Raw genomic sequence first — 18,596 nt, 5'->3', positions numbered from 1 at the left:
GCCTAGTGCCCTAGACCAGCCCATCAGCATGGTCCAAAATTAGAAAGCCCACGTCACAGAATGTTTGATATATACATAAATATATAGGTAGTATATAACACATTGTCACATTCTATAACAGAAGGCTAACCAACAACCAACCCATCCTCGTCAAATATCCCAAATCTCAGATCTATTCAACCAGGCCTCCTCCTACCGGGTGAGATGATAAGTCAACAGACTCGACACTTTGAAAAGACAAAAAAAAAAAACCTATTCATGGTCAAATGGGAACCTTAATTTCAACTACTTTAACGTCTCAAACATCTTCTCGACGTGTATGGAATGTTGATATATAAACAGAATACAGAAGTTACAGAACATTCTCTTAAGACCTCCAACCCTTCAAACCTAATTTCTTTCTTTTCTTTATGTCTGGTAAGGTACCCCTCGAATTTTCTCCAATAGCAACACCACAAGGAAAACGTCTTGCCCGTGCCCATGAGAATGAATGGTCGAGATTGATCAAATCAATAAGCAATGCATCAGAATGCAAGGCTCATCAATAAAAAAATCTGAACCATCTGCAATATTAGACTAAACATATGCAGAAACACTAGCCATTTTGAGAATCGGGAACAAAATTTTTGAATTTAAATATCTATCTAATAACGAGGATGGGGAGTAAGGATTCAATCCCTCAATAATCCTACAGTTAAAAGGTTCGAAGTTGAAGTTGCAGGAGCAAAAATAGAACTACTTGCTTGGCACATTACATTACAAGAAATTTCATTTCTATTCCTATATGTTCAAGGGAATCAAAAACAGAGAGAGGAATTATCTAGAAGGGTTGTGGTCTAATGTTGATAGATGGGGCATTTCTACTGGTTTCCCCATTCCAGCATGAACACAGATTGCCTGAGCTCAGGGCACTCCATTCTTTTGCCACTCAATAGCAAAAGACAATTTAGGTTGAAGCATGACAAAGTTCCGGTTAAGAAGATACTAAAGAGCTAAGAAAAAGAGGTTTTTGACACAATAATAACTAACCGAATGATAGTGAAAATGTCTAGAAAAAGGATATTAAAATTTTTTCATCAGATCGATGTCCATCAGTCCATGTCCATTCAGTTTCAGTTTACCAACTGATAAAGCTACCTCCAATTCTTGTATGTCTACCTTCGTAACAGTTGAAAACCGCAAAAGAACAGTGAAACACCAAGTATAGCTATTCATGAATGAAAAAATAGACAACATTACAACCAGAAACAGAGGCAAGTGACGTACCATGGTCTATGAAACTTTAATATCAAAACTATTTTGATGATGAAGATGTGTTAGGGAGTCATAATTAGGTACCAATGAGCTGTAGAAATATGACCATTAGCTACTAGTATAAAGAAGGGCTCCTGTCAACATTAAGGCAGTTGAGGGAAGTAAACAAAAAGGCTGCACGATTAATGAAGCCATAATAGCCATTGTCTCAATTCCTAAATTCCGCAATGTTCATGAATGTTTTGACCTAAAGCAGCAATCCAAGCACGTAATCTGTAAATGGATACAGATCAATTTTATATCATATTTATTAAATCTATTATTTGCTCCTTTGGGGCACTACTTACCACAAAAGAAACCTAAATTTTGAGTTGTTATCATCAGTGAGGTACACCAATCTCCCTAAACAGTGATTATACTTAATTCTAGCTGAGCACTTTCTGTCTGATATCAAAAGGCACAGCAATTGAATAATGAGCAAAGATACAAAGGCACTTTCTTGAAAATAAGATCAAGCTCTAGAACCAAATCCCCAAAACATATAATTCTTCTAAAGCAACTCTGTTTGCATCACATCACTTTAAAACGAATTGACTAACTAAATTGCTGAAAAACATATGGTAACACATTCATCAATTTGATGGCATTGAAGATTGAACACACAAATAACCACAAACTGTTAAAAGATGAAAAATGATATTCATTGACAAAAAACGCACAGTAATGCGCGGTATACTAAGTAAAAGAAGCTCAAAGTGGAAGACATTACCATCCATCTAACATCATCCTCCCATCTTTTCTCTGTATAGACTTATTCAAATAACCAGAAATAAATATGAACAATGTAATTAAAACTAAAAAAAATTAACATTCAAGGGACTGCGATTACACACGGGCGTGTAACCAGGAAATTCAACACTTCATCAAATTTCCAATTCACAAAGATGGTGCAGTATAGCACTACTTAGAAGAGGGTCACAATTTACCAATTTTCCAAGAACAGAAAAGAACCACCAATCTCAAGAGACAGCAGCAAATCTTCCCATTACTACTTCTGCAAAAAAGAATTATTGAAAGTGTTAATCATTGTAAATCAAACGATTACATAATCATCAAAGTGATCAAAATGGATTAAACTGAGCAATTACTTTTCCACTTTCAGGAGCATCAGGAACTTTGTAACAATCAGCTGTAATCTCCGTCAACCACAAGCCTGGGAAAAGTGACTGCAACATCAATAGAACAGTGAATCAGATATCAATATCAAACATATAATGTGTATAAAATACACACACATCACAGTACAACACAGAGTTCTTGAGATGTATGAATTCACTCACATCCACTTGGTTCTGAACAATCTTAGCCCGCTTCTTTGGCCTTCGAGGCGGCCGATGTCCCACCATCTCCCTGAAATCATGCTCAATCTCTCGCCGAGAAAGCGAAACGGAAAATTTTGGTCTCTCTTCTTTCTCGGTGGTCGGAGCGGCGACACCTCTCGATCTTGGCGACCTGTTTTCAGTCCTCAACGGTGAGAAATTAGGTCTCCGATCATCAACCTTCAAGCTCTTCCCTCCACCGCCGCCCATTCCATTCGACGCAGCTCTTCTAGTCCTCAAATTCCACGGCCTCGCCGCTGCCGCCGCCGCCGGCGGTTCGTCCTCCAAACCTTCCCTCAAAATTGCGACTTTCATCTTATCCGCCGCTGTCTGAAGATCGAACATCAGTTTCGTCCTAATCGCCTCGATTCCGTCATCTCCGCCGCTCTCGGCCTCCGATTTCCTTCCGGAACCCCCAACATTCGCCGCCGGCGACGGCGACTTCTTGAAACTCTCCGTTCGGATGATCGATCCACGCTTCTCCGATTCGGACTCCCTCCGCCATCCGATCACGCCGTTATCCACTGCCGGAGCTGAAGATCTGCGATCAACGGCAGAAACATCGCCATTTGAATTCACTTTCACGCACCTCAAGAACCTCTGATTCCCCCACTTCAAACACGGCATCGAGAAATTGTGCAGAGGCTTCGATCTTTCCGGTCCCATCGCCGTCAACTTCTCTGCTACTCCATCTCTATCTTTACCTAAAATCACCATCGACCGAAGGAAAAAACCATAAACTAAAAGCAAATACTCCTAAATGAAGAGCTCTCTCTCTTTCTGTATGTCTTCCTCTGATTACATTTATTATTTTCTCGTAAACTTTCTTGGAGATTTTCCTGAGAAAATCTTTGACGGAAAAATCATAAGAGAGGTTGCGAGGTTTTCTTTTCTGTGGTGTTGTGGAATCACCGGGAAACGCAAGTTCGTATATATACAGAGTAGAGAGAGAAAGAGAGGGCGGTTTTAACGTTCTAATCTTTTTGGACACTAACTAGCGTAAGTGCTACAATGCGCATCGGTGCGCTTTACGCACTCATAAGGTGTCTTCACCGCTTACACGTAGCTGCTGTGTGATGGTTCCCAATCTACCGTTCGATGAGTTTATCACTAGACCATGTCTTCTACCAGCCGTCCGATTTTCATACTATTAGAAGAGTTGTTACTTTTCAGATGTGATGTAACATCATTCGTTTGATTCTTTTTTTCTTTTTCATTATTTGTTATCTTAATAAATTTATTTATAGAATAAGCAAATTAAATAAAAAATATAGTATTTAGGGACAAATATAAGGAAGACCATATACACTTCCAAGTGATTTATAGTGAACTATAATTGCAAATATCCATATACATATACATAAATATGGTGATATTTAAAAAAGGGTTTGAAGTAACTATTTGGAATCGTGATCTTCAAATTATAATGGAGCAATTTTATTATTATGCCAATATATATGTACACTAATATACAATGTTTATATTCTTATTTTATACTTATGTTTATTGTTCATTTTTTAATAATTAATTTTTTATCAAGACTCTACAGCTTATTGATATTTTCTTTATCTCTTGAAGAAGTTAAGAGTTTGGATCCTGATAATAAATAATTACTTTAGTTTCTTGCTAATAAAAAAAATTATTGATTTTTTTTTTATTTTTTTTCTCCCAATTTTCAAGTTTCCAACTAGAAGGAAATTAAGTTTTACTATAACCATATAAATCATTTTAAGTCAAAACAAGTGGATCTAGATATTTCAATGGACTCCAACAAACTTAAGAATAAGGGATTCAAAAGACACCATGAGTACTCTGGTTGTTAGTATGGCATGATGCATATAATAATAATAATAATTAACATTATTATTATTTTTCTAGATAATAACACTTTTTTTTTAATTAAAAAAATTTGTGAGCATTTTAACCAATAATAATCTCACTTTAAAGACGAAAAAATACTACTAAACTATAAATTCTTGGTGCATGATGCATATTATTATGAATTAAAAATAGTTAGACGCGATAAAATATATAGTCCACTAATCCAAAATAATTGAATTTATAGTCCTTTAAAAGTCAATTTTTTATTTATTTATTTAAACCCGAGATTATGTGATTTGAATAGGAGAAAATTGCTTGGGTTTGATTTTATTATTTGACCAATAAATAAATAAGAATGACCAAATTTGAAATGTTTTTCCTAATTAAATTCAATATTATTACGATTATTTCAATATTTGAGGGTTTTATATGGGGTTTTATTGTTCCAACGGACCTGGATTCGTTTTGATCATATCTTAAAGAACAGCTGCCTACAACGCACCAAGGTTAATGATTTCTGTTTACTTGTCCGGCGAGGATTACGGAATTGCCCTTGGACTTGAAAATGAGTTAAAATTACCATTAAACTATTATCAAGAAAATGTGATTATTACCTAAATTGACCTTATATATGTTGAATGAAATAATAATTTTAAGTGACTTGTTTTGAATCAATATTTTGTTACTCTTACAAAAAAAAAATAAAAATAAAAATAAAAACACATGAAGATTGAAAATTAAAGGCTATTAGAACGTTATTTAAAAATTTATGCATAAATTCATTTTATTTTAGAGTGATAAAAAGAAATTATATAATTGTTAGTTCCAACATGGACCAAAAAAAAAAAAAATTATACTTTTGAGAATATATATATATATATATATATATAAACACACACACATATATTTTACAAAAGAGATAGGTGGTTATGAAATTTTGTTATTCCTTATATAATATAATATAATATATATATCCTTTTTGCTCCAACAAAACTTTAAAAATACTACAAATTTTTTCATATCCTTCATTTTTCACTACTTTCTCTCTTACCAAACCACAAAAATAAGCTCAAGTATACAAAAAGAAGAAAAAAAATTAAATATAACCGATAAAACAAATCTAAATCCTAGCCACTAGGTAACCTAATAATAAATCCCAAAAGAAAGCCAATAATATCACCCATATAGATGGTTATATAAAATACATGTCTATGAACATATGGATATAATTCACTTTTCTTCTTTAAAAAAAGTTTTAAAAATTGGCATAAATTTTTTTAAAAAAATACGAATACAGATATGTTTGATTATAATAAATATTTTATTAATAAAAAATTTGTCTTTAAAAATTCGACCATACATATATTATTTTTGTTCTCCTATGTCTTATATATTTAATTTCAATAATATGAAATACTAGACAATATAATTCTTTTTCTTTTTTTTAGTTAAAGAATACATTATAATTCTTAGTATTGGAACAAAGTGTAAAATTATACTTTGGAGGGCTTTTCGGGAACGCACAGTATACAATTATTTTGTATATACAGCTAGTGGAATCACATATATAAAACAGAGGCTACCTTAATGTATACTCCTATGATTTATTGATTCTCTAGTTTCCTTATTCAGCCAGGAAATGGTCTTAACCCCGGAAACACCTCAGAAATGAGAGGTTTGAAACTTCTGAGGATTTGAATGGTTGAGGACTAAAAAGTAAATAGAATATGGTGATTTTATTATACACCCTTGACAGAAAATGATAAATTATTTCGAGAGTACGGTATCGGGTCATCTTAGCCCTTAGCTTATGGTGGGACTCACCATTACATTCATGATTCAACAGCTTCTGCTGTCCCAAGATACCATACTCGTCCACTTTTGACACGCCTAAGTGCACTAAAACATTAAATTTCGTCCTGATCAACACTAGAATGGTGTCATTATAAAAGTAAAAAAAAAAAAAAAAAATTGAGGACTTTAACCAACAATAATCTCACTTTTAAAGAATAAAAAAACTACTAAATTACAAGTTCTTGGTGCATGATGCATATTATAATGAATTAAATAAATAAGAATGACCAAATTTGAAATGTTCTTCCTAATTAAATTCAAGATTATTTTTAAGTCACACACACCTACCAAATGAAATGGCACATACCTTGTTACTACAAATTATACATAGACAATTGTGGACAAATTTCTACAATTGTCCAGGTATTGCCTCTACCAAATGGAATGAAACATATGACATATCTTATGTTGGTAGACTTGTTCCACGTTGAATTCGGATGGAAGTAAAATAAATATAAATAAATTAGGTGTTAACCTTATCTAGTAGGACCTGTTAGAGTTGGTATCAAACCGCCAAAATTCAGGCCAACCACAAAACATGATTGAGAATTTGAGTTTTCAATGAGACAAATAGTTTGCATGTAAAACAACATTTTGAAATATGAGAAAATAGATAGATAAATTATATATCAATAAAAATATCATTATTCACATGTTTATCATGATCAAACTGCTCTGTTGATGCCTCTCTGTTTCGTTCAAATGCAATAATAAAATATCCACCAGCAAACATAAGGATGCCTCCCAAGTCCATAAATATATATAGTAATGATCTCGCGCAAGAATAACATATTAATTTCTAACTCATCAGTGAATATGAGATCATTTCTTTATATGAGGTTAAATTTTATTCCAATATCAAGTCAACAAAACTTTTACTGACCCTCATGTCATTGGTTTCTCATATACTCTCTAGGATGAACACAGGTATGGATTCATCATGCAATGCTTCCCATCTACATCTAATTAGTATACCGTAAACAGAAGATCAGTTCAATAGTTTAAATGTGTCTTACTTTCGTACACGGAGAGACTATTTTCTTATTTTAAATCCGCAACATCCACAGTGTTAGAAAATAATAAGATGTGTTTCAATGAAAAAGGCTCACAGTACTGAGCAAATATATACATATTGACATAAACAAAATCAAACTCTTAAACATTGGCAATCCATCTAAAAAAGCAATATACATCTGTATTAACAATTAACCTATTCCAATACACACAGAAATGTAGCCTTATTTTCGTACACGAAGAAACTATTTTCTTATTTCAAACCCACAACATTCATGGTGTTAAAAGACAAGACGTGTTTTAATGAGAAAGGCTCATAATATTGAGCAAATATACAAAACTTGCCAAAGTCAAACTATAAAACATTGGCAATCCATCTAAAAAAGTAATATACATCATCTTGTCTCCGTGTTAACAATTAACCTATTCCAATACATAACAACACATTTTACCAGGAGATTCAATTGCCTCATCAATTTCCCAATTCACAAAGATGGTGACGTACTACACAAATTACATTCTGCCAGTTGTCAGCAAACAGAAGGACCACCTAGCTCAAACAAACAGCAGCAATCCTTGTTACTGCTACCTCTGCAAAACAAATAAATACTAAAATAAGATACAAATACAGTAACAAATTTAAGGAAATTGTTAATTACGAAGACTAATAATGTTATTTACGTCGAAAAGTATGAACAAAAAAACTCCCAATTCAATTAATATACTCAATTGGGTCTCACATATCACTCCTTAAGTCCTTAGTTAAGTGTATCTAAGAAATAGAAAATCTTTGGAACGTGAAGTATTTTGGTTCAATTACTTCCGGTTTAAAATCATTATCGAATTGGAATTTCTGATGTGTAAACTCAATAGAAGAAATTATTATTTTTTTATTTGGAAAAATAATAAAGATTAATTTTTTCGAAAACTGGGTGATGGCTTAATCAATGTAAATCAAAGCACAAAATTGAATTGAGTAATTACCTTTCGAGCCTGAGGATCATCAGGAACTTTGTAACGATCAGCTGTAATCTGCGTCAACCACAAGCCTGGGAAAAGCGACTGCAAACAATAAACAATGAATAGATTTTACAATCAAAGATGAATATATATATATATATATATAAATACAGAGTTACATCTATTCATAATGCAAAATATGAATTGAAAATTGATAATATGAATAATTTGGTTATACCCAAATCATTATATTATGCTTCGAATTTCGAAATCACATAGATACACACAATGATACACGTAGATACACACAATGATACTTACATCCAATTGGTTCTGAACGATTTTAGACCGCTTCTTCGGCCTCCGATGCAATTTCTCCCCCATCTCCTTAAAATCTTCTTGAATCTCTTTCCAAGAAAGAGCAACCGATATTTTTTTCCTCTGTTCCTTATTGCCCTTCCGAGTGGCCGTCGCGGTGGTGGCAACACCTCCCAATTCCGGCGACCTGGCCCCTCCACCGACTCTGTCCGAACTCTTGACAGTCGCCGGAACGGACGGAAGGTTAACGGGTTTGGCCTCGCTCCGCCGCCGCCTGATCACAAAACCCTTGTCGAGTGACTCAAAAGGTGAGTGCTTGCGGTAGACACGAGTCATTGCACCGTCTGAGTTCAGTTTGATAGGTACCATAACCTTTCGACAGTTCCAATCCAGAGACGGCATCGTGAAATTATGCAGAGGCTTCGATTTTTTGGGTTCCATGGCCTTCCATTTTTCTGATTCTTCCACTTTCTCTTCACCTGAAATCACCATTGCCGATTGAAAAACATAAACCAAAGCAAATACGGGCTATTCCTCTCCGATTACTTTGTTTTCCCGAAAATTTTCTCGAAGATTTTCTTGTCAGAAAATTTCAATTTTCTTGTTTGGTGGTGTGGTGTGGTGAGATGAGGGTTTTATATAGGGTTTTATTGTTCCAACGGACGTTTTGATCTCAAAACAGCTACAACGCGCCAGGGGTAAATGATTTCTGTTTACATTTCCGGCGAGGATTACGGAATTGCCCTTGGACTTGAAAATGAGTAAAAATTACCATTATACTATTATCAACAAAATGTGATTATTACCTAAATTGACCTTATATATGTTGAATGAAATAATAATTTTTAAGTGATTTGTCTTGAATCCATATTTTGTTACTCTTATAAAAAAAAAAATAATAATAAATAAAAACACATTAAGATTGACAATTACAGGGCTATTAGAACGTTAATTAATATTTTATGCATAAATTCATTTTATTTTAGAGTGATAAAAATAAATTATATAATTGTTAGTTCCAACATGGACAAAAAAAAAAAAATTTATACCTTTTGAGAATATATATACACACACATATATTACACATATATATTACAAAAGAGATAGGTGGTTATGAAATTTTGTTATGCCTAATATATATATATATATATATCCTTTTTGCTCTAACAAAACTTCAAAAATACTACAATTTTTTTCACATCCTTCATTTTTCACTACTATCTCTCTTACCAAACCACAAAAATAAGCTTCAAGTATACAAACAGGGAATATATATATATATATATATATATATATATATATATATATATATATATATAACCGATAAAACAAATCTAAATCCTAGCCTCTAGGTAACCTAATAATAAATCCCAAAAGAAAGTCAATAATATCACCCATATAGATGGAAAAATACATGTCTATGAACATATGGATATAATTCAATTTTCTTCTTTTAAAAAGTTTTAAAAATTGGCATAATTTTTTTTTAAAAAAAATACGAATACCGATATGTTTGATTATAATAATTTTTTTTTGATAAGTGATTATAATAAATATTTTATTAATAAAAAAATTGTCTTTAAAAATTCGACCATACATATATTATTTTTGTTCTCCTATGTCATATATATTTTAATTTCAATAATATGAAATACTAGACATTATAATTTTTTTATTATTATTTTTAAGTTAAAGAAGAAATTATAATTCTTTGTATTGGAACAAAGTGTAAAACTATACTTTGGAGGGCTTTTCGGGAACACGCAGTATACAATTATTTTGTATATACAGCTAGTGGAATCACATATATAAAACAGACGTTTCCTTATACTACTATGACTTATTAATTCTCTAGTTTCCTTATTCAGCCAGGAAATGGTCTTAACCCCGGAAAAACCTCAGAAATGAGAGGTTTGAAACAAGGACTTTGAATGGTTGAGGACTAAAAAGTAAATATTAAATATTAAATATTAAATATTAAATATCTCAAGTACGGTACCCTGAATTATCTCAGTTTTTGGATTAATTTGGGATCTACCATCACATTCATGGTCTAACCGTTTTCAATGTCCTGAAGTACCACACCCCCACCACTTTGACATGCCTAAGTGGACTGTTACATTAAATCTCCTTATGTCGTTTCGATACAAACAGTAGAGTTTAACTCAAGTTGCTCGGAACTACACATGTTAAGGTTTCATGCCTATGCACCAAAATGACACTATTTTAGTTCATCTGTTTTCACTCAACATTAAAATTTCAACAAGTAAATTAGAATGATAGAAACGACAAAATACTATGGCCCTGTTCGGAATGCGTTTTGCTTTTGGTGTTTTTATTTTTGTTGGGTACTCTAGTAGTTAAAAGTGAAAAAAACACGTTTGGTAAAAACTATTTTGTTTTGCACAGTATCAAAACATTTCGTGAATAGTGGCCAAATATTAAAACACAAATGTGGTGTTTTTATGTGTTTCTGCATATTGTAACAATGAGCAATAAATATTTTTTTTGAAAAACTATTTAAATGGCATTATTAAATTAATCATTATATTTTTCAAACTTGTAACACTTTTTTACCAAATGTGTTTTCTTGTTTTGTTTCCAAATTTTTTTCAACAAATGAATGTTATCAAACATGCTTTCGACTACTATTCAAAACAATTTACACCAAAACACTTATTTTATTTCGAGTTAAAACAAAATGCTAAAAACAAAAAGCGTCCCAAACAGGTCCAATAAAAATAACTATAATATACCTTGATTTCTTTATTTTATTTAGGAATTAGTCGATAATGTTAGGTAAATCTAAAAATAAAGTAGTGAGAGTTAGAACTGTTAACAGCTAAGTTCGTCTAAATTAAACTTCATAAAGTTTTATCTCAGCTATTTAAGGTCACCTACACATGTTTCATTGGTCTCAGACGCTTAAACTATCATATATTTTCCCTTGTCTTAATTAACATTTAAATTACACTCATTTTAATAAGTTGTTTCTTGATATGTTTATTTACGCCAAACATTTTTGACAATTCTAATAGTTGATTCATAAAATTTACCTTTTAATTCAAGTGATCAATCTAGTTCACTTTCTTTATGAATTGAATAAATAGTGTAATTTTATGTCCAGTTTCTCCAAATCTGTAAATAATCGAATCTAAATAAAAAAAAAATGGCTTCTTGTGACCCTTGGTTTTTCATTACTAGGGATGACAAATTCCCCATCCCTGCCGGGTTCTCACCCCGCCCTGCCCCGTTCATAGCGGGGATGGGGACCTTTTTATGTAAATAGGGATGGGGATGGGGGTAAGTTTTGAAAACCCGTCTGGGACGGAAGCGGGGATGGGGTAAACCCTCCACGCTCCGCCGCGATTAAGGGTTAAATTACTAATATACCTTATATTTAATAATTTATTACAAAATTAGATTTAGTATATATATGAAAATAAGAAAAATTATGTTTTTTTTAAAAAAATAATATATGTTAATCAGGGTCGGGGATGGGGCGGGGACAGGGATAAGGAGTCAGGGGCGGGGGGCGGAGGCGGGTATGGGGGTGGTGGTAAAATTTTAAGCGGGGATGAGGATGTGAATGGAGATCGAAAAATTCAGCAGGGATGGGGATGGGGAATGAGATCCCCGCCCCGCCCCATTGCCATCCCTATTCATTTCGTTTTAATTTGTACTATTCATTGTATTAAAATTACATTATTTATTCAATTCCACTCACATCTATCTTAAATCTTCTTTATTTGAAAGTTTGTCGAGCTTTAATTAATTGATTATTTATTGCTACTTGCCAATATAATATCATCAAAGCAAATAAAACACACCATGTGTTGGGTCATTACTTCATTTTAGGGTTAAGTGTAAAAAAACTCATGTAATATATAAGTCCCTACTTTTTGAAAATATACATTTCAGTTCATAAAATTTAAAAAATGTGCATATAAAACTTTCTAACTATTTTTTAACAAAAAGTAAATATGAAAACCCTATTTTACCCTTTTTTTTCCATTTCGCCCCGAACACATATGCCCAACCCACCTCCCTCCCTCTCTCCCTCTCTTTATTTCTTTATTTCTCTGTATCAGCATATAAAATTGCAGACTATTTATATTTTTTTGTCTCAAAATTTTTATTAATTTACTCCAAACATGCCATCTCCGCTTTCAATTGCATCACACTAATAGCACTAAGATTTTCTAATTTCTGCCACTGCTAGTTTCACAAATTCCACCTCCAAAAGTCAAATATATGTTGAGCAACAAATCACTAAAAGGGAGTCAGTTTCCTCCTAATATCCAATAAAGTCACGAAATAAAATTAATTGAATTACAGTCTGACGGTTACCCTGAACTCATAAAACCAAAATTGGAGCTGAAATTCTCTGCATGCTCTGTTGTGCTTCTCATGCCATCCTAATCCCAAAGATTTCGAAATTTTGGGGTCCATGTTCTGTTTCTAAGTAAGGAAACCCATACAACAAAATTCAATTATGTAATCCATCCATCCATCCCCAGTAACCTTTTTCAATAGTGATATAGGACTACACTACTCTAAGATGAATTCATTTATTGACATTTAACAATTTTTTCCAGCTAGAATTTATACGGTCACTCACAGTTTGATATATCAGCCTACAAGATATTTTTTACCTATTTTTTATACTTTCAAAAGTAAGGGTGTCAAGTACATATTCATCTTAAACAGCCAGGAGCTGGGTGGCATGACCAAAGACTTTGCATTTGGAACAGAGGATGGTTTACAAAACGATTCCCGGAAGTACTTCTTTTGAAATCTTCTTCCTGTGATCTTTGATACACCTATGAGGGAGTCTGTACAAGACAATTCCCTCTACCCAATAGAAATTTGGACTCTCAGCTTCTCTTACGAGAATACATTTTCTCACTTCCGGTTAGAAAATGGTTAAGGATGTCTTATATAGTAGGAGACTGTTTTATTTCGGTTTTTATTATATCCGGTTTTAGGTTTGTTTGGTTTAACTTATTCCAATATTATACAAATTGAGGTTTATTTTATTCTTATCCCAAACAAATACAAGTTTACACAAATTGGACAAAAGGGTCATTTTACATGGCCTGTATTTATAGTTATTAATTTATTCAACAGAAGTGAGGATATTATTGTCATTTTAAGTCTCCAGGGGCCTATTTGCACCAAATTGATAGTATAGAAAGGTTTTATACCACACATGGATCTTTTTGCACTATATCGATAGTAGAAGAGGGATGTTTTACACTTAACCCTTCATTTTACCCTCTCCTTTTTTATTTATTAGAGGTGACAGGGGAAGCACAATAACGGTAGTCCATTAAAATTAAGTTATTGTAGTCGGAAAAAAAAAAAATAAAACTCATTCAAAAGGAACGAAATTTATTGTTCAAATTAGGAAGAAAAAAAAAAAATTGTAAAACACGTATGTCACAACATATGCTATGCAGGGTTAAAATTATTGATCTCAACCATATATCAATAGGCATTCCAAAGCTTTCAATTTAGAATGGGAAGAAACTTGGTTTAAAATTCTAAAACTAAGTTTTAAATTCTAAAACTAATTCCAAATTTAAGATGCAGATTCGATGTCATCAAATACAAAAATAATACATTTATATTTAATTGATGGACTAAGTATCTAAAACACCTCAAAGGTTTGTTTTGAGTAAATAACACTCATTTTTTTTTTTACTACTTTGAGCATATAACTCCCTTAAGAATTTAAAAATATTATAAAGAAGGACTTTTCAGCTATTACCATTAAAAATACACAGTTAAAAAAACATGTCAAGGCATATGACTGATTAAATATAATAAATATTAAAATTACCATTTATTGATTCTCAAAACGCCCTTCCCTTTTGTATATAAATCTAAAATATAAAGGATATTATAGTAATTTTACATTAACTAAATTTTTATTTTTTATATATATTTTTAATTGTAGAAAGAGCATTTTAGTACTTTTATCACCCTATTAACGGTTAATTGACGGGAGTTCTTTATTTGTTCCTGTAATTTTCAGAATCTATAGGGAGTTAGAGCATCTCCAATGCCCTTTCAAATGGCCTCTCAAACTCAAAATATAGCAAATGAATGAAAATAAGGTATTCCAATGGCCTCTCAAAAGACCTTTATCAAATATAACAGCTCTCAAATGGTCTCTCAAACTCAAAATATAGCAAGTGGATGAAAATAAGGCACTCCAATGTGTTTTCAAAAGACTTCTCATATTTTGATATTGTTAAAAGTTGCTAAAATGAAAATAAGCCACTCCAATGGGTTCTCAAAATATAGAATGGTTGTTATATAAAAAAATAACATTTTGGATGTAACGCACCATTGGAGCATGCACCATTGAAGCGTAATTGAAAAAATATAGCATTTTTACACTGTAGCTCCTCTTAAAATATAGATTTGGCATTAAAATATAGCATTTTGCATTAAAGATGCTCTCAAAATACAGATTTGGCATGAAAATATAGCTTTTTGAATTGAAGATGCTTTTATATGGGTGTTAAATGCTTTAATTGATATATATGTTTTTGTAATTTGATTTCCCCTTTGGTAAGTTCGTATTTTGGTATTAAAATTTATTTAACAAGACATTATTATACAAAAGAGGAAAAAATATAATAATAAAAATAAAAAAACTTTAACTAATGAAATCAGTACTTGTAACTTCATCAAGAACTGTTTTCAATCTCTCAAACAAACTTGCTTGTGACCATAAAAATTGCTATATGCCAAAACACTCGCACACATGACAAGTAGCCATGTTTGAGCAACTCCTAAAACGCATCACTCTTTTGACTGCACATAGGTAACATTCACCAATCCTGGTCTGAGAATACATATGGTATAACACATTTATGGAAGGCAATTCCATTCAAAATTTAAATAGTCATATATATATATATATATATATATATATATATATATATAATTATCCACATATTGTCTCTACCAAATGGAATGACACATATGACATATCTTGTGTTATGAAAAGTAAAATGAGCAAAAATAAGTTGGGTGTTAATCTCATCTAATAAGAACTATTACAGTTGGTACCAAACCGCCGAAATTCGAGCCAACCAAAAAATGATTGAGAATTTGAGTTTTTAATGAGACAAAAAGTTTACATGTAAAACAACATTTTGGAATATGAGAAAATAGATAGATAAATTATACATCAATAAAAATAACATTATTCACACGTTTTTCATGATCAAACTGCTCTGTTGATGCCTCTCTGTTTCTTTCAAATGCAAATAATAAAAGATCCACCAGCAAACATAAGGATGCCTCCCAAGTCCATATATATATATATATAGTAATGATCTCGAGCAATAATTCACCCCTTCAATACATGATAACCATTGAATGTTAAAATGGTAGTTAGCAAAATAACATAGCAATTTCTTAATCATTGGTAAGTCAACAAAACTTTTATTGACTATGGTAAACAGAAAATCAGTTCAATGGTTTAAAACAACCTTACTTCCGTGACTATTTCCTTATTTCAAACCCGCAACATCCACAGTGTTAGAAGAGAAAAATATGTGGTTCAATGAGAAAGGCTCACAATACTGAGCAAATATACACAGTTTGACAAAATCAAACTATAAAACATTGGTGATCCGTCTGAAAAAGCAATATACACTCATCTTGTCTCTATATTAACAATTAACCTATTTCAATACACACATATTTTCGTACATGGAGAGATTATTTTCTTATTTCAAATTCGCAATATCTACAATGTTAGAAGATAAGATGTGTTTCAATGAGGAAGGCTCGCAATACTGAGCAAATATAAACATATTGCCAAAATCAAACTATAAAATATTGGCAATCAATCTAAAAAGGTAATATACATCATCTTGTCTCTCTATTAACAATTAACCTATTCCAGTACACACAGAGAAACCTGAAATATATAACAAATTTTTCCAGGAGATTCAATTCCCAATTCACAAAGATGGTGGGTGAAGTACTACACAAAGGGTTACATTCTGCCATTTGTCCGCAAACAGAAGGACCACCTAGCTCAAACAAACAGCAGCAATCCTTTTATTGCTACCTCTGCAAAACAAATAAATACTAAATAAGATACAAGTACAGTAACAAATTTAAGGAAATTGTTAATTACTGCAAATAACAAAGATTAAGTTTTTCGAACACTGGGTGATGGCTTAATCAATGTAAATCAAAGCTCAAAATTGAACAGTAGTTACTTTTCGAGCCTGAGGATCATCAGGAACTTTGTAACGGTCAGCTGTAATCTGCGTCAACCACAAGCCTGGGAAAAGCGACTGCAAACAATAAACAATGAATAGATTTTACAATCAAAGATATATATATATATATAGAGAGAGAGAGAGAGAGTAACATCTATTCATAATTCAAAATATGAATTGAAAATTGATAATATGAATAATTTGGTTATACCCAAATCATTATGTTATGCTTTGAATTTCGAAATCACATAGATACACACAATGATACACATAGATACACACAATGATACTTACATCCAATTGGTTCTGAACGATTTTAGACCGCTTCTTCGGCCTCCGATGCAACTTCTCCCCCATCTCCTTAAAATCTTCTTGAATCTCTTTCCAAGAAAGAGCAACCGATATTTTTTTGCTCTGTTCCTTATTGCCCTTCCGAGTGGCCGTCGCGGTGGTGGCAATACCTCCCAATTCCGGCGACCTGGTCCCTCCACCGACTCTGTCCGAACTCTTAAAAGTCGCCGGACCCGACGGAAGGTTAACCGGTTCGGCCTCGCTCCGCCGCCGCCTGATCACAAAACCCTTGTCGAGTGACTCAAAAGGTGAGTGCTTGCGGTAGACACGAGTCATTGCACCGTCTGAGTTCAGTTTGATAGGTACCATTACCTTTCGACAGTTCCAATCCAGAGACGGCGTCGTGAAATTATGCAGAGGGTTCGATTTTTTGGGTTCCATGGCCTTCCATTTTTTTGATTCTTCCACTTTCTCTTCACCTGAAATCACCATTGCAGATTGAAAATCATAAACCAAAGCAAATACTGTCTATTCCTCTCCGATTACTCTGTTTTCCCGGAAAATTTCTCAAAGGTTTTCTTGGCAGAAAATTTCAGGGAAAATTTCAATTTTCTTCTTTGGTGGTGTGGTGAGATGAGGGTTCTATATAGGGTTTTATTGTACCAACGGACCTGGATTCGTTTTGATCATATACACTCAGAACAGCTACAACGCGCCAGGAGCTAATGATTTCTGTTTACTTGTCCGGCAGGGATTACGGAATTGCCCTTGGACTTGAAAATGAGTCAAAATTACAATTAACCTATTATCAAGAAAATGTGATTATTATCTAAATTGACCTTATATATGTTGAATGAAATAATAATTTTAAGTGATTTGTCTTGAATCAATATTTTGTTACTCTTATAAAAAAAAAAACACATTAAGATTGAAAATTACAGGCTCTTAGAACGTTAATTAAAAATTTATGCATAAATTCATTTTATTTTAGAGTGATAAAAAGAAATTATATAATTGTTAGTTCCAACATGGACAAAAAAAAATTTTATACGTATTGAGGAGAAATTTTGTTATGCCTAATATAATATAATATAATATATATATCCTTTTTGCTCTAACAAAACTTCAAAAATACTACAAATTTTTTCATATCCTTCATTTTTCACTACTATATCTCTTGCCAAACCACAAAAATAAGCTCAAGTATAAAAAAAGGAATATATATATATATATATATATATATATATATAAAACCGATAAAACAAATCTAAATCCTAGCCTCTAGGTAACCTAATAATAAATCCCAAAGAAAGCCAATAATATCAACCATATAGATGGTAAAATACTGTGGAAAAATACATGTCTATGAACATATGGATATAATTCACTTTTCTTCTTTAAAAATGTTTTAAAAATTGGCATAAAAAATTTCAAAAAAATAAAATAAAAT

General features: G+C 32.3%; 3 protein-coding genes across 3 annotated transcripts; all 3 read right to left on the bottom strand.

The window, feature by feature from the left end:
- Positions 1-1,900: 1,900 nt before the first annotated feature.
- Positions 1,901-3,605, bottom strand: LOC132302600 (uncharacterized). Its single transcript, XM_059799508.1, has 3 exons — positions 2,595-3,605; positions 2,403-2,480; positions 1,901-2,308 (listed from the first exon to the last, which is right to left on the bottom strand). The coding sequence occupies exons 1-3, from the start codon at positions 3,348-3,350 to the stop codon at positions 2,303-2,305; spliced, it is 840 nt and encodes a 279-aa protein (XP_059655491.1). The 5' UTR covers positions 3,351-3,605; the 3' UTR covers positions 1,901-2,302.
- Positions 3,606-7,745: 4,140 nt separating this feature from the next.
- LOC132304669 (uncharacterized) lies at positions 7,746-9,092 on the bottom strand. The gene is made up of 3 exons (XM_059802407.1): positions 8,604-9,092; positions 8,307-8,384; positions 7,746-7,826 (listed from the first exon to the last, which is right to left on the bottom strand). The coding sequence occupies exons 1-3, from the start codon at positions 9,090-9,092 to the stop codon at positions 7,746-7,748; spliced, it is 648 nt and encodes a 215-aa protein (XP_059658390.1).
- A 7,259-nt stretch (positions 9,093-16,351) lies between these two features.
- LOC132304668 (uncharacterized) lies at positions 16,352-17,638 on the bottom strand. The gene is made up of 3 exons (XM_059802406.1): positions 17,150-17,638; positions 16,853-16,930; positions 16,352-16,453 (listed from the first exon to the last, which is right to left on the bottom strand). The coding sequence occupies exons 1-3, from the start codon at positions 17,636-17,638 to the stop codon at positions 16,352-16,354; spliced, it is 669 nt and encodes a 222-aa protein (XP_059658389.1).
- Between the last annotated feature and the right edge of the window lie 958 nt (positions 17,639-18,596).

The sequence above is a fragment of the Cornus florida genome, unplaced genomic scaffold (assembly GCF_030987335.1).
Source record: "Cornus florida cultivar Cherokee Brave unplaced genomic scaffold, ASM3098733v1 CherokeeBrave_3.0.0_Hap2_Chr04, whole genome shotgun sequence".
Lineage (NCBI taxonomy): Eukaryota > Viridiplantae > Streptophyta > Magnoliopsida > Cornales > Cornaceae > Cornus > Cornus florida.
Note: the sequence above shows the minus strand (reverse complement) of the source record. Positions and strands in the feature narration are given on the sequence as shown.